At 41.2% G+C, this 27,523-nt stretch overlaps 3 protein-coding genes across 11 annotated transcripts in view; 2 read left to right on the top strand and 1 right to left on the bottom strand.

Moving 5' to 3' along the window:
• Positions 1-27,523, bottom strand: part of LOC139963048 (leucine-rich repeat serine/threonine-protein kinase 1-like) — a 495,817-nt gene that overhangs the window by 73,428 nt on the left and 394,866 nt on the right. The window lies entirely within an intron of this gene.
• LOC139963212 (phosphatidylinositol-binding clathrin assembly protein-like) overlaps positions 1-27,523 on the top strand; it is a 120,504-nt gene that overhangs the window by 43,715 nt on the left and 49,266 nt on the right. For all 9 annotated transcript variants that reach the window (XM_071963784.1, XM_071963789.1, XM_071963788.1 and 6 more), the window contains 2 exons: positions 826-932; positions 9,415-9,456. In XM_071963784.1, the coding sequence (XP_071819885.1) occupies positions 826-932; positions 9,415-9,456 (149 nt within the window). The remainder of the gene's footprint in view (positions 1-825; positions 933-9,414; positions 9,457-27,523) is intronic.
• Positions 2,371-5,254, top strand: LOC139963214 (uncharacterized). Its single transcript, XM_071963791.1, has 2 exons — positions 2,371-2,645; positions 3,099-5,254. The coding sequence occupies exon 2, from the start codon at positions 3,100-3,102 to the stop codon at positions 5,218-5,220; it is 2,121 nt and encodes a 706-aa protein (XP_071819892.1). The 5' UTR covers positions 2,371-2,645; position 3,099; the 3' UTR covers positions 5,221-5,254.

Genomic DNA, 27,523 nt, shown 5'->3' with positions numbered 1-27,523 from the left:
AAGTTTGCTAGCAAAGTCTTCCAATGTGTGTTTATCACAAAAGTGAATTTGAATGATGATGTAAATTTGCAAAGCTATGTCCAAATCATCGCTATCAAAGTGACTGATTTTGTGTTAGCTGACTTAATACTGCTAGAATGTTATATGTTTGTGTCCAATGCAAAGAATGAAAGAAATAACCCCATGTAATTGTTTCTGGAACTTTCATATTGAATGAACTTGTTCCTGTTTGCATTAAAACAATGGATAATATTTTAACTCATCTAAGATCATCTCAGTCAATTCCCGGACGCATTCCAACTCTTTTAATCAAAGTAGATTGTATCATAACAGATCCTGGTATGGCACCATTTCTTGTTGCCATGGAAACTACCCAGAAGTCTGTCAAAACACACAAAATTTGATGCGCATGTTGGTAACATGTTTGAAAAGGCTAGACAATTAAATATTAGAAATAAAATTTAAACAGTGAGTAAACTTTGCCTATTCAAAGTCTTAAAAGCGTCATAATTGAAGCCACCATGATATGGTAGTAGGCCATGCTCTATTGTATTGAAATTGCTCTCTCTCCTTTCGATCCAGACCTGATTGGTTTATAGCAGCACTTTCTATTTCTTCTACTTTTTTTTGCATTTCTTACAATTTTGTTTGAACAAGGAGAAACAGTTTTGTTTGTTTGCCTTTAATCATTGTCTGATTCATCATAAACAAACATTTCAATTTTAGAGAGTCATTTCAAGAATTTTTGGCTCATGTAAAACAGAATCTTGAAGAAAAAAATTCCCCCATCTTTATTGGACCCATTTTCTTGTTCCTTTTTTTCAGACAAGTTCTTTGATATGCCGAAGAAAGAATGCAAAGCAGCGCTGGACCTCTACAAGAAGTTCTTGATCAAAATGGAGAAAGTGGCAGAGTTTCTGAAAGTTGCAGAGGTATACTGTTAAATGCCCCTTCTATTATCATATGTCATAGATGTTCAGTTATTATTTTCTTCTCAATATGGTCCATTTGTTGATTATATAGTTAAAGTTGCAGAGGTATACTGTTAAATGCCCCTTCTATTATCATATGTTCAGTTGCTATTTTCTTCTCAATATGGTCCATTTGTTGATTATATAGTTAAAGTTGCAGAGGTATACTGTTAAATGCCCCTTCTATTATCATATGTCATAGATGTTCAGTTACTATTTTCTTCTCAATATGGTCCATTTGTTGATTATGTAGTTGGTGGAAATTTCTGGTCTCGGCAAGTTTGTGACTGAACTAAACAAAATCTAAATAATCTGTTCCTTTTTTTGCTTCCTTTGTGACCAATAGTTGTCCTTATCACATGTTGACCAGATTCTGCTTAAAATTCAGCATTAAAGCCCTTAAATGCTCTCCTTTTCCAATCAGATAAAAAAGAGCAAATTTTGGCACAAATTTTCACCAGTGAATTTTTGACCTCTTGTTGAAACAGGATGGACATGAATAACCAGTTATTGATGTTTTCTAGCTGGGATGTTTTTCAGTAGGCCTAAAGGCATTCTTTTTTGTAGCTTTTGTTGATAGATTAAGTAGTGTTGGAAAATCGAACTTGCAAACTGAGTGATACGAAATGGTGATTATGGTCAGAGATTGTTTGTGAAGCTTATCCAAGATCTGAATTCATCAAAAGCTGGGGAAATCTCTTGAAGTATTGTCAGGCGCGTAGCCAAGGAGGGGCGAAGGGGGCAGCCGCCCCCCCTTGAGCATATTTTTTTAAAAATTTTTAAATGTTTTTATGATATCGTTAGTATTTTCAAAAGAGAAAATGCTAAAATGCAACTTACAAGGCCTGGGAAGTGCCATTTCCAGCGATCTGGGAGGCATTTACAGCCAAAATTTTCTTGTACGCTTCGCGCCAACCATGGTGGCGCTACGCTTAGATAGTTTGCAATGCAGAATCTACAGTTTCACCCCTCCCTTGGCAAATTCCTGGCTACGCGCCTGAGTATTGTTGTTGATATATATATAAAGAGAAAATTTGGTTGGAAATTTGGTTGTCGTATGCTATATGTAGGGAGATAGAGCTGGGTTGGACAGTATTTTTCCACACGTACTTTAGGGCATGTGATAAAGTAGTCGTAAACAAGAAAAGTGTATGGCCGAAACACTGTTGGGGGCTCAAATCAAATTTGTTGCGTACCCATGCATTAACATTCACTTGGTAAGATAACATATGATGGTTTCTAGCTTTTGATCAAATTGCTATCCCATTGTAAGTAATTCTTGTCATGTCCGGTAAAATGTAACCAAACTGCAATAAGCTAGGAACAGGAAGAAATCCTCATAACTGCAGTAGTATTATTGCTGCATGATGCGAAGTAGTCAGAAGATCCCACTAAATTTACTTCGCTCCTCGCTTACCTGTCTCCTCACAACCTTAGCACCTCATTCTACCGTGCCTATAAAGTCCTGGTAAATAAATAACACTGTGCGCCCTCTATGACCGGACCCCCCTTCCGGTCCCTCCTCCTTTTTCATTCTACCATTCCAAGTGCCTACACGCATATTTTTCTTGTGGATAGTTTCCTTGGAAAATTGTCTTGGTTTTCTTCGACGATCGCCGGAAGTTTTTTAGCTTCGGATCTTTAGAAGTTTGACAGTCCTTTCCTGACCGATAAGTATCCTTTTTATCAAAAAGGGAGGGTTTTGGGGACTGTTTTCGTAGTGCGTTTCCTCCTCGGGTTGGTTTGCGGCGGGGTTAGCAGTTCCGCGAAACTGCCTAGGTTCCCGCCCTATTCCTCCCCACGCTATAGCGTGTTGTTGTTTTTGTGTTTTCTTAGCTTGTTTACTAGCTTTCTTCCCCCCAATTAGTTTCTCTCGTCCCCCTTTTGGGGATTCATATTGCTCACATATATTCACTCTTTTTCGTATGTATTTCTCGCTCTCTCATTTTTGTTTCAGCTTGCATTTTCATGTTAGGCCACCCCGTAGCGTTACCTTGTTTACCGTTGCTAGGTTACGCTACGCTCCACCTAAGCCTAATTCCCTCCCTAGTTCTCCCCTCTTACGTTAAGCTTCTATTGTTGTTCATTTATCACTAAGAAGTAATCTTCCTTAATCCGGTTATTCAGCATGTCACGCAATCCATTGAAGTGCATCAACTGCTCTATGTTTCGCCCAGGCAGAGCCTGGGACGAACACGACCTTTGTCCAAAATGCAGATCCTGCACTCGACGAGACCCCTGCCTGGTGTGTATTAAGTTTACACCAGCTCAGTGGCAGGACATCGACCTGTGGCTTGAGGGCTTACGTAGCAAGCTCCAGGGAAGGCTGGACTCGATCCCGAGCGCAATCGGGGCGCCGGAGGCTCCAGGAATAACGGGAGATAGAGAGGAGGAGGGAGTAGTAGAGAGAGAGGTGGAGGAGAGTGGCCAGGAGAGGGCCGAAGGAGAGAAAGAGGTAGAGAGAGAGGAAAGAGAAAGAGAAAGAATTCCCCTAACGGCCCCGGCTACGTCCGGATCAGTTACGGCCAGAGGGAAGGGCAGGAGCAAAGGCAAGGCTCCTGCCAGGAAAAGACCTCCAAAGCAGAGGCACAGCTCGGCCGGGCTGGAGACTCCGTCTCAGTCCGGGCCGCAGCTAAACAGACCCACAGAGCGCGGCCCCCCGGCCGTGGGAGGCTCGGGTCCTAAAGAGAGAGCAACCGAGGGGACGCGGAGACGGAGCCGGCCCCGTTCCAGGGAGCCGGACAGGGAGCCGGAGAGGCGGGTGCCGACGGAGATCCCGGCCCGAGAAAGTAGGGAGAGAGAGTCCTCCCGCCGACCCAGAAGGGAGAGATCGGGGTCGCATACAAGATCCCCAAGACGTAGAGAGAGGAAGAGATACTCTCCAATCTCCGACGAGTCCTCGGACTCTTCCGACGATGGATACAGAAGATCCAAGAGGAGGCGCCGGTCCCCGAGACGGCGTCAGGAAGAGGAACCAGCTTGGCTTTCCAAACTCACCGGCCTGCTACGGCCCCTGCTGGAGCAAAGGACGTCCACGGTAGCCGACGTGGCACCGGGCCCTACCAGCCCCGTATCGACCATGGCCCCGCAACCGGCCCCGGACCCGGACGCTCTGGATTGCAGAGCGTCGGTGAATCTTTCCGGCTTGGAGGACGAAGGGGAGCCCATAGATCCAGATCCTCTCGACTACGATCCTATGGAGGACAGCTTTGGTCACAATTACGAACCGGAGGAAGCACCCGTGACAGGAGGAGCCCTCCCACAGGAGCTAATAACACGGGCGGCAGACATATTCAGACGACACCTGGGGTTCGAGGAACCCGAGACGCAACCGCAGAAGGCGGGCCGGGTATCAAAATTGACGGCGACCGGCGAAGCGTCATATAAGCCCAAAACTACCATACCAGTAGACGCAACCTGTTATGACAGATTTGAGGCCATTGCCAACAAGACCAAGTGGACGGCCTTCCCGGCCAGGGCAGATAGAGCGGTCAGGGTACCTGACGAGGCATGGAAGGATCTATTCAGATGCCCAACCATTCCCCAGGAGGCCAAGGAGAGATTAAAAGCCGAACAAGGGGCCTCATCCACACACGTGTTCAAGACCCCGGACCAGAGGAAGCTAGAAGAGCTTTTGGTAGAGGTGGACATGGCAGCCCGTTCGGGCATGAAGTTCGCATCGGTACTAATGCTATCAGCCGAAGTCCTTATGCGACACCACCAACAGCTCCCTGAGGACAGCAGCCAAGTATCCAGGGACGAAGCGGGCCAGCTCCTCCTGCTGCTGGGCCCCCTCGTCAGACTCGCGTACGATCAATTTGCAAGGGTCGCTACCAGGTCCGTTAAGGCCCGTAGACAAAACATCGTCTCCGCCATCCACTGGCCTTCGACGGAGGCGAAGGACAGAATGCTGGAACTACCAATCCTCGGGGAAGACCTTTTTGCGGGCTGCTTCCAAAAGAAACTCCAGGAAGAGGTAGCCCGAAGGGAGACTCTGGCCAAATCAGAATTCCGACCCCCACCTACCCAGAGAACCAGACCCTTCCGCCCGAGGGAGAGCAGAGCACCTAGGGGAACGAGAGCAGCACCCGCCAAATCTATGAGCAGAGGAGCTCTCAGAGGCCGAAGCCGGGGGGCAGCCTTCCGTCCAACCCGCCCCTGGGCCCCCAGAGGAGGCAGAGGCTCCACGTCGACCAGACGGGACAGTGACCGCTCCTCCAATCGACCAGCGTTCGCCGCCCAGCCCTAGGGGTGCCCACCTCACCGCGGCCATCCCGCCGGTGGGGGGGAGACTAACAAACTTCTCCCAGCAATGGGAATTTATTGGCGGGGACAAGTGGGTGTTGGACACAGTCAAACACGGGTACAAAATAGAATTCTCCTCCAGCCCACCTTTCGGGGGCGGAGGAAGGCAGACACTCACACCCACGGACCCCGTCAAACGCTTAGCCCTAGAAGGGGAAATTCTGGCCCTGCTGGCCAAGCAGGCAATTACAAGAGTTCCGGAAGAGACGGGACCACTCTTCCGGTCCTCCTTTTTTCTGACCAAAAAACGGGACGGCACCTGGCGTCCCATCCTAAACCTAAAACCCCTGAACACAAAACACATCAGACCAAAACACTTCCGTATGGAGACCTTAAACTTAATATTACCCCTACTCAGAAAGGGCATGTGGGCGGCGACCGTAGACTTACGGGACGCCTACCTGCACATCTTGATACACAAAGAACACCGACGATTCCTAGCGTTCCGGTACGCAGAACAAGACTACCAGTTCCGGGCGCTCCCATTCGGCCTAGCCACGGCTCCCAGAACCTTCACGAGAGTCGCGGGAGCAGTAGTCGCCTACCTCAGAAAAAGAGGGGTCACCCTCTACGTATATCTAGACGACTGGTTGGTAGTAGGGAACAGTCTATCGGAAGCAACCAACAACGTCCACAAAACGCTCCAGACCCTTCAAGAACTGGGCTGGATCGTGAACCAGAAGAAATCACGGCTATCACCCTCCCAGACGATCCAGTTCCTCGGGGCCATACTGGACTTCACCACCGGGGTAGCCCGACCCTCAGAAGAAAGAGTCGCGGCAGTCAAGGCGACCACACAACAGATCTTGGCACACCGGGGGTCACCAACGGGGACATGGCTCCGGGCCCTGGGACTCATGGCCAGCCTCGTCGATATAGTGAGACTGTGCAGGCTACACATGCGACCTCTGCAACTGCACCTGCTGAGGTCCGCAGACCCTACAGACCCAGACAAAACAACGCTCATCTACAGGTCAGAGGAGGTCACACAACACTTTCGATGGTGGCTCGACCCAAACAACTGGAGTTCAGGGGTACCCTTTGCGATACAGCTACCAATGACATCGATAACGACGGACGCGTCACTGTCCGGATGGGGAGCTCACTGGAGCAATCGCACAGCATGGGGGACGTGGTCCCAAACAGAAACATCTCTCCACATCAACATCCTGGAGATGATGGCGGTCAAAAGAGCCCTGGAAGCTTTCAACGACCACGTACAGGGAACGATAACCACAATCTTCACCGACAACACGACAGTGGTGGCCTACATCAATCGGCAGGGGGGCACCCGCTCAGAGAAACTGTGCCGACTCGCGTGGGAGGTGATAACAGCGGCCGAGGACTCCGGCACGATCCTAAGGGCTTTCCACATCGCAGGCAAGCTCAACGTGATGGCGGACGCCCTATCCAGGGGGCATATAGACCCCAACGAATGGTCTCTGGAACAGGAGACTTGCGACAGAATCTTTTCGATCTTCGGCAGGCCCACGATAGACCTGTTTGCAACACACAAGAACAACAAACTCCAGACCTTCTGTTCCAGACGATTCCACCCCCTGGCCTACCACACGGACGCAATGTCCCTCTCCTGGGACCACATGGATGCGTACATCTTCCCGCCGCTATGTATGATCGGACAAGTCCTCAGGAAAATTCGGAACTCCAAGGGCAGGTTCACACTAATAGCCCCGTTCTGGCCTCGCAGACCCTGGTTCGCCGAGATCCCCCAACTCCTCATGGACGTCCCAGTGAGTCTACCGGACAAGCCCCACCTACTGTCCCAGAGACAGGGAACTCTCTCCCACCCAGACATCAAGGGGTTACAATTAGTTGCCTGGAGGCTGTCCGGTCTTCCCTACGACAGAGAGGCTTTTCAGAAGCAGCTGCCGCGATGGCAGCCGACGCTAGAAGGGGAACGACCGCAGCGACTTACGATTCCCGTCTGCGGAAGTTCGACCAAAGGTGCCGACCGAGACAGATACTGCTGCCTGCTGCCTCTGTGACACAGATAGCCGAGTTCCTCCTCTCACTCTTCGGAGAAGGGAAACAAGTCTCCACTATCAGGAATTACAGGTCGGCCATCGCTGCCATCCACCAGGGCTTCCCAGATGGCTCCACACTGAGCAATAACCCGTACATTGCACAACTCATCAAAGGCATGGCGAATCGTCGCCCACAGATCAGACGGCTGGCCCCCTCCTGGGGACTCTCAGCAGTGTTACATGCCCTGGCAGGACCACCATACGAACCAATGGCTAACGCCTCCCTGGCTGCCCTCACAAAAAAGACACTCTTCCTCGTCGCAGTTGCGTCAGCAAGAAGGAGGAGTTGCCTCCACGCCCTATCCACCAAGCAGAATCACATCAGATTTGAGGGCCACGGGGTGAGGATGGTTCCAGACCCGTCATTTATTGCAAAGAACCAGACCTTGACCTTCTTGCCAGGAGACATTTTCATCCCAGAAATTAAGACCATGTCATCAGTAGCCGAGGACAAACGATGGTGTCCAGTCAGGGCACTGAAATGGTACCTGAACAAGACAGAGAAGTTAAGACAATCAACTTCTCTCTTCATCATACCACGACCACCCTACGCAGCGGCCTCCAAAGACACTCTATCCAGGTGGCTAGTAGAGATCATACGCCCGTTCACATCGGGGACCTCCCGACCAAGGGCTCACGACGTCAGAGGGGTCGCGGCCTCTACAGCCCTATTCGCCGGCATCCCGGTAGAGGACATACTCAAAGCAGCAGCGTGGAAAACTCCAACTACGTTCGTCGCCTGCTACTTGACCGACACTTTACACGCCGAAGCGGCATTTGGTAGCGCGGTGATGCGAGGTCCGGTGGGTAACAGGTCCCACCCCTCGGGCCTCCCACCATCGGGCAGTGCCACTCGGTGCTAAGGTTGTGAGGAGACAGGTAAGCGAGGAGCGAAGTAAATATTCCAAAACTTACTGGTTTGGATATTTACGAGTGACGAGCTTACCTGTCTCCATTCCCGCCTCCCTCCCCCGAGAGGGTGGTGGGACACAGCCGGACGGAGGAGCGGTCGCTCGACTTGACTCATGACTCCGAGCTTCACACCAGATAGACAGAACCACCATCCACCAGAGAGCCATCGACTCTGTCTATCGGTGAGTGTACCTATGTGTTTCCGTATGCGTTTGCGTACATAGTCTTCCACTTACGTTCTCACCTAAGTTGATCTAAGGGTAACAAGTGGCGGACCGTAAATCTTTAGGCTCCTTGTTAGTGTAAGGGGTAGTTCCGCCTGCAGGGTTCAGGAGAGTGTCCCCCCTTCCCGCTGCGCCGGGGAGGGTTACACTCCCCCCTGCTAAGAAGGCGTCAGTGAATTTTTTGTTAGGGGTTCACTTTGGGAAGTTAACTCGACGGGGGTCGTTGGGGGTGGCCAGACCTTGCCACCCCCACTCCCGTGTCCGTGAGGCCACTCTTTAGGAATGGTCTCATGAGAAAGGAGGAGGGACCGGAAGGGGGGTCCGGTCATAGAGGGCGCACAGTGTTATTTATTTACCAGGACTTTATAGGCACGGTAGAATGAGGTGCTAAGGTTGTGAGGAGACAGGTAAGCTCGTCACTCGTAAATATCCAAACCAGTAAGTTTTGGAATATGTGAAGGGATATTCTTGTTTGTGTAAGGAAAGGTGTAACGGTAGCAGGCCAAAGGTCATAGCTTCCTCCTTTACCCTTGACAGTTGTCTTTGAGTGAATTTTAAAGCTGCCATGTTGAGTGAATGAGTCACTACAAGTGTATAGCTTCAAAACTTGTGCACTAGGTTTAAAATTTAGAGGGTGTAGATTTTGTGAATGGGAGAGGCCTGACAAAATTAATCCAGGGATACCCCTATGGTAATGCTGCTGAGTGTGTGGTCACAGTGAACAGTGTTACTCAGTGGCACCCTTGTAAGATGACCATGGCAAAACTTATCATACTTTTGTCAGATGAGGGGCTGTCCAGAAAAGAAAAACTGACTCTGTACATTTACTTGCTGTTGGTATAACAGGACCAGAAATTTTCCCTTTTTTTTTGGTGGTGGTGGTTTACTTTATGTGTCAAACTGTAGTAGCAGCTAGAATATAATATATATATTTTCTCCTTTGTATTTATTTTACAGCAAGTCGGTGTCGATAAAGGGGAAATTCCAGATCTTGCCAAAGTAAGTACGATGTAAACATGTTTCAACAACCTCACCAGCATATCTACCAACTTCAGCACTCTCACTTTCCAGCTAGAATCTAGCGAACAATTTCTAATCAATTAATCAATGAAATGTCTGTGCAAATTGCACGATTTCTAAAGATTTCTTTGTTGACAGTAAAAAATTATGTGAACGACACTCCATATTAGAAAATCCAAACCATTATTTGGGTTTTTACCTATCGTTAAAAATGACAAAGATAGGTCGTAAACTGGTACTATTGATGTCATGGGTTTGATTGAGTTCACTTCTCCGACTCTTCATTTTTGTCTCACTTAACGAATGAGTTTTGTTCCTCTTTTGTAAGGAATGTGTTTTACACTGTTACTACAACAAACACACTGTATCTTACAAATTATCACACATTTTGAATTGCATGGAAGTAAGTTTGCCTGTGTGACAAACTGATACTAAATTATATTTTTGAGTATTGAAACGCAATCAAACATCTCTAAACAGTCTGAAAAGCTCACTTCCTACGCCAACCAGATAGCATATTTTTGCCTCTCGGTATTTAATCATAATGAACAGACAGCGTTTGGTATGAACTGGATGTAGTATTTAAACCAGACGAAGTCACAAAGGAATTTGATCTGGGAGAGGAGATTACAAGGAACCGTTTGTTGTTTTTTTGTCAGGAAGTTGAGCTCTTGACTAGTTGCAATCCAAAGAATTTCAAGTACAAACAACCAGTTTGTTTCAGCCGGTCTTGTTTTAAGGATATTTATCACCGAGTTTTGTCTGGTTGCTTTTTTTAAGGAATGAGGTGATCAGTCTTTCTGTCATGTTAATTAATGGGATGTTGACTGATATGTCATTCATGGAAACATGTTATCTATCTGTCCCGAAGAAGAGTCTCACATCTTTATTTGGGTCATTTTGGCTTGCAACATTTTTGTGAGATAAAATTAAACCATTGTGTATAAATGTAATTTATATGCAATGGCTTGATAGATATTGATTATCCGTAATGATTTAAATATCGATTGAACCATTATTGATCTCCGAGTTACCGCAAAAAATATGTCTTAAAACGACAAATATTTGTCCGATAGAGGTCAGGACAAATTTTTAACAGTGGTTTGAGACGAACCAAATTTCTGTTTGGAAGACCAAAATCAGCTTAGGAGGACATCTGACAGATGACATTTATTTCAGATGGCATTGGAAGTAAAATATCCCCAAAATAGGTAAACTGGTTAAATTGGTATCACCCATTCATCACTTTTGAAGGTATTGAATTAAACAATAACAGTGGTAGGGTCATATGATTCACCTGAGAGAAACTTTACTGACCCAGAGCTGATGTTCTATTCACCAAACCTTCCCATCTCTCCTACAGTGTACATAGTACAGTAGTCATTCTTCTCTTATTTTTTATGATCCTTTTTTTGGAGATAATCAAATATACTGTTCTGACAACCATAAAATAAACCCTGGTTGTCTGAGGCACAACCAGAGAGAGGTAAAAAAAAAGTCCTCACAATTTGCACTGGAGGGGTGTAGCATCAGTTTCAGGAACCATGAAGCAAAGAAGAGTTTAAAAAAACAAAATTCCAGTTTTTTGTTGAGTTAAACTCTTCTTCTTCTTCTTCTTTAATATGTCACTTTAAAGATGAATCAGGTTTAGATTACTTCCACAGATGGCTGCATAGGGATCCTATGTCAACATTTTAAAATGTATTGATGACATGAATGATGGCTTAAACATCTCAGATCATAAAGATGGGGTTTTTCCCCATTTCTGTGCTTCTTCTTTGTACTGGCCTGTAACACTGACTGATAACTGGAAGATGTAGCATAGGTTAAAGTAGTATGGACATAAGTGACCATAATTTGACTATCTGGCATATTTGTAGATAACACTGGTTGGTTTTAACTTGATACCATGACGGTCAAGAGGGCTGTAAAACAGAAAGGGGGGGGGGGTGGGGAGCTGTTTAGGTATTATTTATATATAATTAAAAGGGAAAGGAATCTACATTCATCAATTCTGAAACATTTATAAATAAAGTATAAAATAAGGAAAATTGGTAAAGAAACTCTGGTTTCTGAAAGGTAGGGAAAGAAATCTAACTGATTGTAAGAATTTGATATTGGTTACATAATGCATAGAAGGAAGCATTAGATTTTTCAGCTGTGTGGTAAAACCACTTGTGATTTGAATATGAGTGTATTAAGGAAATAACCTCCAAATATTGCCAAAAGTGCCTTTGACCCCTTCTTTCATCACTTTTATACATTTTACCAAGAACACAGGATTTAAGTCATATCCAGCCTAGGATTCAATTTTGAAAGTTAGTAAATCAATAAATTAAATAACGTGTAAATTGTATTAATTCTATTAATGCTCGTCAATCTATTACTTGCCAGTTTCAAGGATTGGAGGCAAAATAACTTGCAGATCTAAAAACTCTTCAGTAGTTAAATGTAAATTATGTAAAGATACATGTTCAAAGTTAGGCAATCAAAATTTTCTCAGAAAAAAAAGAAAAGAAAACAAATGCAGAAATAATTCTAGAGTAATACTCCCTTCTGATAAGATTTTCTCCGGTTCTTGTTCAAAATTGATACAAAGAAATTAATTTCATGGCAGGAGTATTGACAGCCATTTCTTCTCCTTTGAATCATTCGAGAGAAAAGAACCAAGTTTGTCTGAGTAGTAGTAGATTCTTGCGATTAAAGTGAATCTACAAATTCTTGTGCATAGGAAAATTGCCCATTGTCCCCGTCCCTTGGAAAATTACAAATTATGGTGTAAATTGGTGGACAGAATTACTCACTTTTGCAGGATCCTGGACATCCTTAAAGTCTGGAAATCAGCCTTACCATTCTTCTTTGAATCATTCAAGAGAAAAGAACAACCTTGTCTGAGTAGTAGTCTTGTCTTGCGATTAAAAGTGAAATCTACAAATTCTTGATTGTACCCTTAGGGCCCTTGGAAAATTACAATTTTGGAAAATTTGGAAAATTACAAATGTATAATGGCGAACAGAAATACTCATTTTTGGAGGATCCTGGAAATCCTTAAAATCAGGAAATGATCCTTACCATTTAATTTTCCAGGAACATTGTTTTGCTCACCCATCCCTCCCCCTCCCCTCCACTTCTTAGTTTAACCTTACTATGTCTAAAGCTTGTCCAAAGCTTGAAATAGTTTCTCTTCCTTACCTTTTACCTTTTCTTCCTGAAATTAGCTTAACTAAGCTTAACTTTTACCTTTATAACTCAGCTTAGATTAGATTAACTCAGCCTACCTTTATACCTAAGCTAGGATTAGCTTAACTAAGCTTACCTTTTACCTTGATTACTAAGAATAGAAATAGCTTAACTAAGCTTAACCTTTTACCATTATACCTAAGCTTAGAAATAGCTTAACTAAGCTTACCTTTTACCATTATACCTAAGCTTAGAAATAGCTTAACTAAGCTTACCTTTTACCATTATACCTCAGCTTACATTAGCGTAACTAAGCTTACCATTTTCCCTTGTCATGTTATTTTTTTTTTTTTGGCTTTAATTTATTCGCCATAGTTTTACGTTAACATATGTTAAAGAACCAACATTGTACACCACTCTAGTATTAGCAAGAGGTGATGTATGAAAAGGTCAAACCTTAACTTATGAATTAATTATCATCAAAAGATTGAGAAGTTCTAAACAATGGTTTTCTTTATAATGGTTACATCGCTAAACCTCAAATAACATCCTTCCTTCCAGAGATTGTTTTCACTATCTCCTATTTCTTCCCTTGTTAAATATTTTGCCTTATGAATTTGTTTGCTATTTTGATTATTTTCTTTAATTATACCTCCTGGATTTTATTTTTCCTTCTCGCAACTCATCCTTTCATATTTCCTTGGAAGCCTCTGCTTCCTTTCATGAGAGCTGTGTCTCTCACGTACCAGCAGGTTGGTTTAGTTGGTGTTTATATTGGGTTCCTTTTTTAAAAAAAAAAAAAAAATTATGCATTGTTACCTTCACAAGTTTGTTGCATAGAAAGAATCTTGTAATAATGCCTGACGAATACATAAAAAATACCATATCCGCTCCTTACAACAACAAAAAAAGCAGCAAAAATTGAAGAAGAATGCCATGCCAAGAAACTGTCAAAGTAATTACTCCAACTCGCTCCCCACACCTCGCACTACTGCTTAATTTGTCAGATGGTATAAGTCCTGACCTAGAACAATCACGGGAAAAAAACACGCGTTTAAATCGCCGTTTTCGGTCTGTAATTGCGACGTAAATTCCGAGTTCCAGCCTGTTTCCGTTACGTTTCCACTCCTGAAACTAGTGATTAAGGTAAGCTTACGACCCAACTTAAACGCGTGAGTTTTCCGCGTTCGCGATGACTTATTTACCGAGTACGCGGTGACCGTAAACGCCAAGTGTCATCCAAATACGGTGAAGCTCACTTAATCGTGCGGTTTCAGGGAAGGGTAATCTTTACGTTTCCGGTCACAATTACAACAGATTCGCTACCTTAAACATGACCGTTAATCTGGAGTTTACGTTTGAATCCAGCAGTAAACTTCTCGCATTGATCATCGTAAACGCCATGATTACACCAATATATACGGAGAAACGTGGTCATCGTAAACACATTACTTACGACCAATACAGGGGCTGGGCTTATTCGCCACGTTTAGGGAGTCTTAATCGGGTTGATTAGGCTGAGAAATACACGGACCACCTCTATCAAATATTACATTTGATTTAAAGAAAATTAAAAATAATAAATATAAAATCACACTCGTTTGATTTTCCACTTTTTTATTTATATGCACCTCATATCGCATCGTAAACCTTTATTTGTTATTATTACACTTATACAAAAATTATGTAAATGAACGAAATACCACTTCTTATGTGTAAATACATCTAAATGAAACTCAATATTGCTTTACATCATAGTGTATTCAGCTTTTTGAATACAAAGTTTAAACCTCGAGAAGCCATTTTCCTTTTCAAATTTCAAAACATGCATTTTTGTCCGGAGAATGTTTTTTGATGCCCAAATATTACTCTACTTACATTGTGGCAATTATATACACATGCAACGATTTTAAAGCCAGGTGAAAGAAGGAAAAACACAAGTAAATATGGAATGTTTCTATTTTTAGTTACTAGTTTGCAAATCAAAACCTCTGAAAACCAGCTACCCACTTGAAGTAACTTAACATATCAGCAGTTAAATTGAACCAAACAAATTTATGTTTAAAATTCGGTGTGTTTATCCTCAGATGATATAAACGCCTAGGCACTTCTTCCATGATGGTTATCGGCCCCTCGACCCCCCCCCCTCCACCCAGGCCCGGAAACGGTACCAGCCTCTTTTATGTGGAACGAACTTGACACAGAACACCACTTCCTGCCTCATTTCGTAGCACGCTTAATATTTTGTTGCTACTTTAAATTTTATTGTAATTAACATATATTTTGATATAAAATGCAATGATAGCCCAAACAAGATCTCTAATTTTTTTACCCTGAAAGTCTGGAATTAGCCATGCACGAATAATAAAAGACAAACGTAAAAGTACAACAACATTTCGACAAATTATTAGGCCTATGCTCTATAGCTATGTCTTATTTTAAAATATGATTTACTAAATGATTCGTTAACAATTAATAGAATCATGCTTTTTTCTTGGCTTTTGTTTCCTGAAAATATTTTAAGGAAAACTTAATCCTTAACATTTAATCCCTTGATGGAATATATTAGCTGTGAAGGGAAATTTAAGGAAAAGGCTTCCATTAAAGCAAAAGACTAACCAAAAAATAATAATTAATCTGACATCTATTATTATGGGCATATTCTTTCTTCCTTGTTGCATTTATCTCAGGCAGGATTTCTTTTTAAAGGTATCATGTAATTACACCAAATGTTAAATTAGAGAAAACTCTTCTTTATTATACAAAATCGTCAACTGCAACTTGTTTGTATCCGAAACAACGGCGTTTGCTGTTTGTTCCTGGTGCCTCATTAATCAACAAATGCTCAGGACAGGATTATCCACGTGCAACTGGGGCACGAGTTTAAACGTTGGGTAAAAAATTCAAAGAAATATTGTTATAACGTTACATTATTCTACGTTGTATATGGTACAAAAAGTTCAAAGAAGTCAAACGAAATGGACTTCGATATGCAGTCTTTACGCTGTTGATCAATGACTGTTTTTATGTGATGTTTTAATGTACGTATCATAACCACCGTGGGCAAATAGATGTCTTTTTTGAGCTATACATCCGGCGTTATCCGGTACCAATGTATCTCTATGGAAGCTCCAATAAACTGTTTGCCACGGGCCTCCCACAAGCTTAATCCGGCACATCAAACAATGACCATTTTCACCATTTGGAGGGGGGTCATACCTTCATTGTTATTGTTCAGCCTAATTAACAGCCCAAGTTGGGGCGTCAGTCGGTACGCATTTTAAAGATACGTCTCCTTTCCTAACGGTGGGTATCCTTTTTTTCTGGACTTTTCGCTAAGGGATGAGTCCAGGCTCATTTTGTTCAGTCTTTCCGACTCCCAAGTGAACTCCTGCACTACGGTACCCTAGCTCGTTCGCTCTCCATGTCAGATTCCTCGGATGACATATACTCAGTTGACATCAATGTACAGTCGGTCTTTTCTCTCCTCTGACCAGTCTATGCTCTTCATTGCGCTCAATCTACACTGAAGTTTCTGTAAACAAAGACACAAGAATAAGTATGAATTCGACATATATAAAGACCAGTTGGCATATAGTTTACTTTTGTCGAAAAATATATTAGCTCCAACTGTCAATATCTCCAGCCCCCCCCAGTGAAAAATGTAGAGGCGCGGAAGTATCATTCCGCCCCCCCCCCCGTTTCGCAAGTCAGAAAAACCCCTTTTTCATTTCCAAATGAGAAAAAAAATCTCATTTGGAGCACCAAATTGCATCTAAGGCCAGGTGAAAATACAAAATTAAGTTTACAAAATGTGGTGGGTGTTGAAGTGTGCTTTATTGCACCAAATTGCATCTCAGGCCACCTGGAAATGCAAAAACTCCCCTTAGACCCCTCCCGGGGCCGGCCATCAGTCTTCAACCCCCCTACTCAAATGTACCTTCCTACGCCACTGTATGTTTCAACGGTTTACAAAGCAGATTTGTTTATGGGTTGGGGGAGGTAGGGGGTACGTGGTCGGGTGACGTTCACCATCACAAGGTTAGAACGTGAATGTATCAATAACAGTCTACCCTGGCAAATTGTGCATGAAACATTTTACAGATATCTAAAAGGAGATTATTATATCATTTCTCTCACTGTCATATTTTAACTCTTTTAATTTATCGTTTTTAAAGGAGCGAATGCCTGTACAGGTCTAGGGTTTATATAACGGTGACTTTTAGTGATTGAAAAATTACATTAATAAGTCTTGGCCTAGTGTTACGTACCGAACAATATAGTAGCACAGAGAACTTCGTTTTCGTTTTTTTTTTCCGAAAGAAGTTGTTCCTTCTCAGCCAGTAGTGCTCGGAGTGCCTTTAATTCTTCCTTCAAATGTTTGCATCGAGCTTTCTGTCACAACATGTGCATACTGCCGCGGTAGTTCCAACTGTCGCTACTTATAAATGTTTTTTCTTTTTCCAATACACGTATGACATTTTCCTGCGGAACATCATTAAAAACCAGCGACGGATCGAATTGAAAGTGTACTTTTATAAACTGGCAACCTTGCTTCCACGGACGGAGCTTTCTGTTACTTCTGCAATAACGCACGGAAGCCGGAATCGTCCATTTTGAATGCTCTTTGCAATGTAGAACTCGATTGAGGATCAAGTGCGGTGTGAATCAAACCAACGTGTTGCTACTTGTGATACCGCCTTTTACTGATTTCAAATTGCCCGCTTTCTAGTAAGCCCAGGCTGTGACGTAATTAACTATACTGAATACGTTATTGTTACTAACCAACTGGAGTAGCCAACCAGTGAACTGCAAAGTGACAGACAGTAAACTTTATCATTGTGAAGTGACCGGAAATTTCACTTCCTTATCTGGAAATGGTATTTATAGTAAGTGAGCAGTATACTTTTCTGTTTCGTACATATATTGCGGTGGGTATTTGTGCGTTTCATCGCTTTACGTGCATGATATAGGCCTTTTCTTCGAATATCACTTGACGGCATATTGAGAGAAATCGGCAGAGCAAAAAACGGACTGTTGAAATCTATCTCGACTAATCTATGAAAAAGAATATGGACAATGGGAATGGTAAGAGGAGCATTTAAAACGGGGGGAGGGGAGGGGGAAGGGGCAGGGGCGGGGCAGGGGGGCATGTGGTAGGAGGTTGGAGGTTGGAAAAGTTTCGCACAAAATTTAAGCAAAACTTACTTAAATCTCAAATATGGATTTGCACCGCTATGACCGACAAAGTTTAGGCGAGGTTTTTGAAGCCTGACACTGAGTACCGATTGTTCGATATCCCAGTTCCGAGGCTTGTTCCCCCCACCCACCCACCCTGTCCCCGTCTTTAAATAAATGCCCTAAATAGCTATTCTGGACCCGACCATTTCTAAAGCCGCAAAAACGGCATCACCAAAGAACCGGTTAATTATATTTTAATTTCTATCTCAGGACTAAACTCGGAGGGGGTACATATAGTTGGATAGAAGGAGACATCCACAAATATCCAAAATATGACTCATTTGTAATATTAGATGAATTTTACGACCATTCTGGATCAGTTTAGGGGACAATGTTGTATCCATGAGATGTCAATGTGTTCCTCGATCACCTAACTTTCCAATTAAAATTAACGGATTACATTCTATAACAAAGGCATATGCAATTAAACAGGTTCATAATAAAATTAGGAACGATTCTTTGCATTAACAGTTAAGTTTACCACATATTGGGGAACCTGACGAGGGGGGGGGGGTGAGTGGGTGGGGTGCACCACATGGTTGCATTGGGTCCCCAATATAGCGTTAAAGGAGGTCTAATTAAAGTACCCTAATTATTGTAAATGCTCATTTAAACGTCGCGGGTTCTCGGAAGCTAACTTGGCGAAAACAGCAAAGGGAAAACTCGATTGGATTTCAAGTGACAAAAATTGTGCGATGCTATGTACTCAGTGTGAATCCTCCAAGCCATAGTTTTTTTGTTTGTTTTGTCTTGTCTTCGAAAAGTCTTCAACGCAAAGCGATTCTTTTCACATATCAGTTCATGGAAACTGCAATTATTATATTATCATTATGTTCTACTAGTCCATAAATTTGTTAGTACAATCATGGAGGTAAAAACCTCCATCATACAATGGTACAATGTCCTTTCTACGCTTCTGTAGCTCCGTAGTTAGCATCCAACATTAATATTGATATTTCCGAATTCTACGGTCCAGCAACAATAGGCAGCTAAATTCAAATCTGTATGGAAGCCGTGAACTGCCGCTTCTAAAACTTGTTGACGATCTCGTGAACTTATGTTAAAGTCGGAGGAAACTGAATATAGCAGTTTGTCGATCATTTAACCATGCTTTGACTCAGTGATCATATAGAAGCTGGAATCTTACAATAAACAATTAAACAATGTGAAGCGTGTCACAGTGACAAAAGCATTTGATATTTACATGTTATTCAGTATATCACGCCTTTTTGACAGTAATCACAAACACATTCTTGCTATTATTTTCAGAGACCCACGAGTTATCATTTTAAAAGGTTTGAAATTCTGACACTCTTCAAAATGCGGCAGTATTTAAATTTTAATTTTATTCAGTTCCATATCAACAGCGTAATGATATAGCTACATTCCATTTTTTGACATTCAACATATTAAATATCACTTGTGTATTTAACGTTACTTGATCGAGATGTAGTTTGCAATAATTTTCAGGAAAATTCGTTTCATATATATAACTATTGGAGAATAAAACCATTATCTTGATCCGGCACATGCATATGGATTTCGCTGTGTGCACTACGTATTGTAATGTAGGCGCTCTATTTTTGCCTTTATACGGCACTTATGTATGTTTATTTACTATTTATATATATATATATATATATATATATATATATATATATATATATATGAAAATCGTAATGAGTTTGTAAATCAAGAACAGTGAAACAAACTTTCAGCCTCCACCAGGATTCGAGCCACGGGCCTCCCGTATGGCAAGCCGTTTTAACATTTACCTCGCAATTAGACTTAAGTCGAATACATTTCACTTAAGTGGAATACATTCTACTTAAGTGAAATGGAATTCCACTAAAGTGAAATGTATTCCACTTAAGTGGAATTCAATTTCACTTAAGTGGAATTCAATTTCACTTAAGTAGAAATGGACATTTCTATTTCACTTAAGTGGAAATGAATTCCACGTAAGTGGAATTGCATTCCACTTAAGTGGAATTGTATTTCACTTAAGTGGAATACATTTCCACTTAAGTGGAATTGTATTCCACTTAAGCTAAATAGCCCATCTATTTCACTTAAGTGGAATACAATTTCACTTAAGTGGAATGCATTTCCACTTAAGTGAAATACAATTCCACTTAAGTGAAATGCATTTCCACTTAAGTGGAATTGTATTCCACTTAAGTGGAATACAATTTCACTTAAGTGGAATAACATCTTTTGGGCGTCAATTTCACTTAAGTGGAATTCTATTCTGCTTAAGTAAAATACAATTCCACTTAAGTGGAAATGTTGATATGTGGCTTACATATAAATACAATTTAGGGTAATGTTCGTCGTAACGCATTCAATTGCTCATCACATATGATGATTTAGTCGATCCTCGTTGCACGTGTACATCATGGCTACGGCTAATCATTCACATCTAACATTGCTGGAATGCGATCAAATAATTGTTGTTGTTAGAGACACAATTCGAAGTGTTGTTTCCTCACTTGCACAGGGGAACAATCAGTATGATGCACAACAGAGGCGACTTACATCTGTTTAAGTAACATAAGCAGAATTCGTAACTTTTTAGATAGTGAAACTTTTGACGAAATAAAAGATTCCATCCAAAACCCAAAATCCACAAAAAGTGAAACGTTTTCTTGCCCTTGTCAATGCGTTTTCGGCTGTAGCTCCAACCACTTATAATGTATTTGCCATGGCTTTATTTTGGTAATGGTATTCGTCAGGTACCAGGTCAGGTACGTACGTACACACCTTGCACGGATGTTCAGTGCTAGCTGGACCCCGATGGACAGCCGATATTCATTGTGCACATATCGACACCACGTACGTACGTACACGTATCGCGGCAAGTTGTTTATAATGGCGCGCAAAGGCATGGGCAAAGTTTGGCGGTAAATGTATAGCCAATCACATTCCACTTAAGTGGAATAGACTAGCCAATCACATTCCACTTAAGTGAAATAGACTATCCAATCACATTTCACTTAAGTGGAATGCATTTCCACTTAAGTGGAATTGTATTCCACTTAAGTGAAATAGACAGGACATTCCACTTAAGTGGAATTGTATTCCACTTAAGTAGAATACAATTCCACTTAAGTGAAATGCATTTCCACTTAAGTGGAATACAATTCCACTTAAGTGGAATGCAATTCCACTTAAGTGGAATGCAATTCCACTTAAGTGAAATAGAATTTAGCTTAAGTAAAATGCAGTGACAAGTTGATGAATTCAGCTTAAGTAAAATACAATTAAGCTTAAGTGGAATGGTATTCCACTTAAGTGAAATAGAATTCCACTTAAGTTAAATAGTATTCTGCTTAAGTGAAATTGAATTCCACTTAAGTGAAATGTATTCGACTTAAGTCGAATTGCGAGGTAAATGTTAAAACGGCTTGCCATACTCCCGCTCTGTACGCGGACACCCTAACCACTAGGCTATATGGACGCTGATTGTATGTCCAGAGGTTCGATACCGGTAAGGAAGGTCTATATGTTTGGGACTTGCTTTTCTGTTTATTTAAGACTTGCATGTGTCTCAAGCATGAATGTATTACAGGATAATACTTCCGTGTCTCAGGTATGCATTTCTTTAATGGAATTATATAACGGACACAGGACAATCTTAGCTATTATATATTTGCATATAGGTGCGTGATTTTTACAAACACCACACATGAATATGCCAATTTTTTGGCATAATGCTTATTTTCTCAAGCGATATAAATTATTTTCGACATTTCCGTAAAAACTAAACAGTAATGAACGTCGTTTATACGTATTATACACAGGGACGTAACTAAGGCCTGATGATTGAGAGTGGGTGGGGGGGGGAGAGATTTAGTGGCTGAAATTCCAACTGGATGGGATTTGGAGCCAGAAAATTCCGACTGCTGCCTTGTAACCCGCAGCCCCCCCCCCACACCCTACTCGTCAACGATACAGTCAGTGTCAGTCAGTCAGTCAGACACTCCATCTTTCGCGACTGCACTTTTGTTTTTTTGGTACATTTTTACCACTGGCCCTCACTTCACAAATTTATTAATCACTCTGGTTAGCGAGTAAGCAATGAGTATAAGTTATCAGCTTGATAGGCTACATAGACTACCAACTAAAAAAGCTCTGTTAATGTAACAAAGGGGAAAACTTTTCTTTTTCAACAAATTATATTCGAAGACCTAGTGAACTACCCCAAAATACAGTGCTTTTTCCTAGCGCGCTTAATATTATTTTCTTGGGGGGGGGGGGGCTATTTATCACTCACATGAAAAAAATTAAATTGTTCACTTCATTCCAACTGAGCATTGGGAATGAAGTGAACAGTTAAACATTTTGCAGAAAAATGTTGAGTTGACGAGATACGATAAGTTGCCAGTTAAACATTTTGCAGAAAATTTTACAAGTGCTCAATTGGGATGAAGTGAACAATTGAACATTTTGCTAAAAACATGTCACAATTAACGAGATAAGATAAGTTGTCAATTGAACATTTTGCAGAAAATTTTTCAACTGCTCAGATGGAATGAAGTGAACAAGTGAACAATTTGCAGCAAAATGTCCAATACACGAGATATGATAAGTTGTCAATTAAACATTTTTCAAAAATTGTTCAATTGCTCAGTTTAAGCAACTAAACAATCCAACAGTTTTCTGTTTTTTTTTTTTTTTGGATAAGATTTTATCTTGTTATTTTAACAATTTACTGAAAAATTTCACTTTATGGGCAAAGTTTTTCTTATGTTGATGGCCATTTTAAGCTTCCGTAGAATAACATTGAGCGTTTTAATTGTATATGTTGTACAGTAGTTTATTAGGCATTTTTTTTTAGAGTATTCAAAATCACACGAAGTTTTGTAAGGTGGAGTATAAGAACCGCGAGATACAATTTCTTAATATGACAAGGAAAACGTGGTAAATATGACTGATTAAAGGTCAAGTTTTTAACCGAAAATTGTAGGTCACTCACAAATAGCAAGAATTTATGAAAAGTAGAGTGCCACAGTCGGAAATTCCGTACTCATAAGCGTACGCATACAATTTTAATCTAAGGCTGATGGGTACAGTTTCTTCCTCGTTATGATCCCCCACTATAATTTTCAGTTGATATATGTAATCAACATATTATGTTAAATTAAAAGTAAGTATAGGTATCATCAACCTATATATGAAATTGATCGCAGAGTCAATCAGGCGTAATAGATTTAGGGAGAGGAAATTGATTGTGGGGTGAGGGGCGTCGAGTTCAAATACGTATACTCATCAAAAGTAGTCTGTGATGGCCCCAAATTACGGCATGCTGTAATTGCTGGAAGTTTTCAAAAAAGTCCTTTCCTGAAGGTGTTCACTCTCCATATTGTTCGCTGACATTATAAACACACACAACAAGATGACTAAATTTCCCAGTTAGGTAAATTTCCTCCAAGGTGGTTAATAAAACAGTTTAAGAATTTTACATAAGGTGACCATATTTTAATATGTAGCATATATGGGACCAATAAATCATACTTAGTATGATAGTAATATTTAGTAGTGTAGGGTCTACTCGTTTGTATTGGGCTTTAACCTAGTGAAGTTGCATATAACAAGGTTTGAACCTAACTGGAGACCAAAACTTCCCGGTATGTAACACCTTCGAAAAATAAATGAAGAGGCGCGGGAGGGGGGGGGGGTCGGGGGTCGGACAGAGGATTCAAGAAATTATGTAATATATTGGCTTCTTAAATAGTGCAGTTCCTAAAGGGTCTACTCGTTTGTATTGGATTTTAATGCCTTCTAAATCGCTTAATTTTCAAACATGTTCTGTGAAGACTACTATATTTCATTAATACTTTCCCAAGCGTGAGCACAATTCCCTTTAGCGTGGGCACAATAAAGTTACTGTCACACATGCATGTTAACAATATGTATATGTGTATATATGTATAGGCCTATGTGTCGGGGGGGGGGGGTCGGGGGTCCGAAAGAGGATTCAAGAAAGTATGTAATATATAGGCTTTTTAAATAGTGCAGTTCCTAAAGGGTCTACTCGTTTGTATTGGGTTTTAATGCTTTCTAAATCGCTTAATTTTCGAACGGTTTCTGTGAAGACTACTATATTTCAGTCATACTTTCCCAAGCGTGGGCACAATTCTCCTAAGCGTGGGCACAATAAAGTTACTGTCACACATGCATGTTAACCAATATATATATGTGTATATATGTATATGTGTCGGGGGGGGGTCGGGTGTCGGAAAGAGGATTCAAGAAAGTATGTAATATATAGGCTTCTTTAATAGTGCAGTTCCTAAAGGGTCTACTCGTTTGTATAAGGTTTTAATTCCTTCTAAATTGCTTAATTTTCAAACGGTTTCTGTGAAGACTACTATATTTCAGTGATACTTTCCCAAGCGTGGGCACAATTCCCCTAAGCGTGGGCACAATAAATTTACTGTCACACATGCATGTTAACAATATGTATATGTGTATATATGTATATGTGTCGGGGGGGGTCGGGGGTCGGAAAGAGGATTCAAGAAAGTATGTAATATATAGGCTTCTTAAACAGTGCAGTTCCTAAAGGGTCTACTCGTTTGTATTGGGTTTTAATGCTTTCTAAATCGCTTAATTTTCGAACAGTTTCTGTGAAGACTACTATATTTCATTAATACTTTCCCAAGCGTGGGCACAATTCTCCTAAGCGTGGGCACAATAAAGTTACTGTCACACATGCATGTTAACCAATATGTATACATGTGTATACATGTATATGTGCCGGGGGGGGGGTCGGGTGGGAAAGAGGATTCAAGAAAGTATGTAATATATAGGCTTCTTAAATAGTGCAGTTCCTAAAGGGTCTACTCGTTTGTATTGGGTTTTAATGCTTTCTAAGTCGCTTAATTTTCGAACAGTTTCTGTGAAGACTACTATATTTCAGTCATACTTTCCCAAGCGTGGGCACAATTCTCCTAAGCGTGGGCACAATAAAGTTACTGTCACACATGCATGTTAACCAATATGTATATGTGTAGTGTATGCGGCTGCGTACATTATACATATGTTGTCTATGTATATATGTTAATCGTACATATGTCTGTATCTGAGACTATATCTGTGGACTGTATTGGCCGCAAATTAAGCAACTTGCAATAATTGCTAGGAATGTTCAAAAAATACTTTCCTTGGAGGTCTTCGCTCTCCAAATTGTTCTCAGACATTCTTAATGAACACAAAAGATGACTGAATGTCTAGTGAGGTAATTTTTCTTCCAACGAGGTAATATAACCGTTTAAGAATATTGACCAGGGGTGAGGTGACCATTTTTGAATATATGGCATATATGGGCCAATACAGCATACTTTAATCCTTCTACATAACCTATATTAGTTGCATATAACAAGTTTGAACCTAACTGGACACCCAAACTTCTCCCGTAGCAACGTAAACACCTTCGAAAATTAAACGGGTGAGAGGGGGGGGGGTCGGAGTGTTTGAAAGAGAATATAAGAAAGTATATGATGTATAGGCTTTTGTCTCACTTGCATTTTTATCATGGGGCCTTCTCGTTTGTACATGGTGTAATGCCTTCCAAATTGTTAAATTTAAGAACAGGTTTCATGACAACTAGCCTTATATATTTCACTCATACTTTCCCAAGCGTGGGCACAATTCCCTAAGCGTGGCACAATACGGATCATATGTATATATGTGTGTGTTTAGTGTACGCGGCTGCGTGCAGTATACGTTGCATATGTTCATTTTAATCGTTACGTCTGTATCTAGCCGGTAAGCAATAGGCCCTACCTACAAGTGTTTTTCATTCTATATATTAATCTTCGTGGCATTGTTCCACTAATTTTGAGGTGAATGTTTGTAAAACGTTTCCATGTTTGAATTCAGAGTTCAATAACATTATCTACAATAGAAAATTTTCAATAGAAATGAACGTGGAACACATTTCTGGCGTCAACATGTGTCATTTATTTACACTTACTTTCTATCGCTGCAACAGAAACATTTGCAGCAATGAATAAGAGAGGAAAGGGAGAGCAAAATCGTTATTAAGTTGTCGCTTCCTGCAGTAAAGAATGCACCGTCTTAACTACAAATTTATTAATATATACTTTGTACCTCGTAAAACGTGTTTGGTAAAGTATGTTCTTTACTTTGAATCTTTTACTTGCAATTGTTTAGATTTTACACCCCAATACAAAACCAGTATATCCCGCTCCAATGGTTTGCTGTTTTGGCCCCTAATATGCCAGGTATTCAAATATGGTCACCTTTGATACAACAACAAAAAATATTGTATTTGTATTACCACCCTTGAGGAAATTAACATTCAGTCATTTTATGTCTTTAATTTAGAAAGTATGAGAACAATTTGGAAAGTAAAGACCTCCTGGAAGGTAATTTTTGTAAACTTCTGGCAGTTATATATAGCGTGCTATAATTTGTGGCATATGCAGACTACCTTTCATCCATTTAGCCACCGACAAATTGCTCAACGGGCAAGTATTAGCTTTGAAGTTATGTTTTCAGGATCACCGCTCTATAAGTGTGTTATACATGTGCACATAATGGTAGCAGTGTTATACATATGAGCTGTTAATGTTACCCTAAAACTGTGGCTTTCTAGGCATTAACCCATCATTTCATGCTCACGACCCGACCTATAGCCAGATTGTTTAACAGGTGAGTTACAACTCCCTGATTTAACTAGTAATTAGCTAGGAAGCACATTAACGCAGGAGGATCGCCATCCTTTTGGAAATTTTCCAGTTCATATACTCCCTTAATGGGGTATGAGAGAATGTATAGCAAACGCTGATACGTGTGCGAAAATTATCAAAGGAGAAAACAACCTCCCCGTGTGAAAAGAAAACAAAGAACAATAAGAAAGCAGACGTTAATTCAGTAAGAGTATACTATTACTTTCAAACGTATATAGTATCAGCAGGGAGTTGTTATGCAACTCCCTGGTATTAGTCAGCCATACATTTCGTACGCTATTCGCGGTCACATTATTAACCCTCCTGTTGTCATGTAAGCAGCTTTGACCGCGTTTGAAAACAAGCGCGTTTTTTCATGCTGGTTTTGCTGTCGTTTGATTGGAGGATGAACAGCGACTGATCAGGGAGGTCTAAAATATCACCTCCCTGATCAACAGATGAGGGTTGTTCATTGCGGTTTCACAAATTCTCTACAATAAACCAATTGGATGCACTGTTCTGTTTGATACAGTATAAGGCAGGCCGTGTCGTGTATTTTCATTGTTGTATCTGCATATGCATCAAGAAGCAGATAAACCAAACACGTACCATACTAATCGGACATAAATAATAATAATAAATAATAAAAAACGTCAGGCCAACTTACTTTAACACATAAATAATTATACATAAAAAAGTTAGACAGACAGATGAGGAGACCCGTGTATGTGTCTTCTCATCTGTTTTCTCATGATTCCAGTGGTAGTGATAAGAATATCGATCAGCCATGCCATAGCGCCAAACTTAATTCTTTGTGAGGGCGAGCTGTTTGTTGTTATATTATGATCGAGGGCCCGCAACGTGAATTACGTTATAACTTACCAAAATGAGCAACCACGAGGAAATTTGCTGATACTCTCATAGAA

Source organism: Apostichopus japonicus, chromosome 21 (genome assembly GCF_037975245.1).
Source record: "Apostichopus japonicus isolate 1M-3 chromosome 21, ASM3797524v1, whole genome shotgun sequence".
NCBI lineage: Eukaryota > Metazoa > Echinodermata > Holothuroidea > Aspidochirotida > Stichopodidae > Apostichopus > Apostichopus japonicus.
The sequence above is the reverse complement of the archived record's forward strand: the minus strand, read 5'-3'. Positions and strand labels throughout refer to the sequence as shown.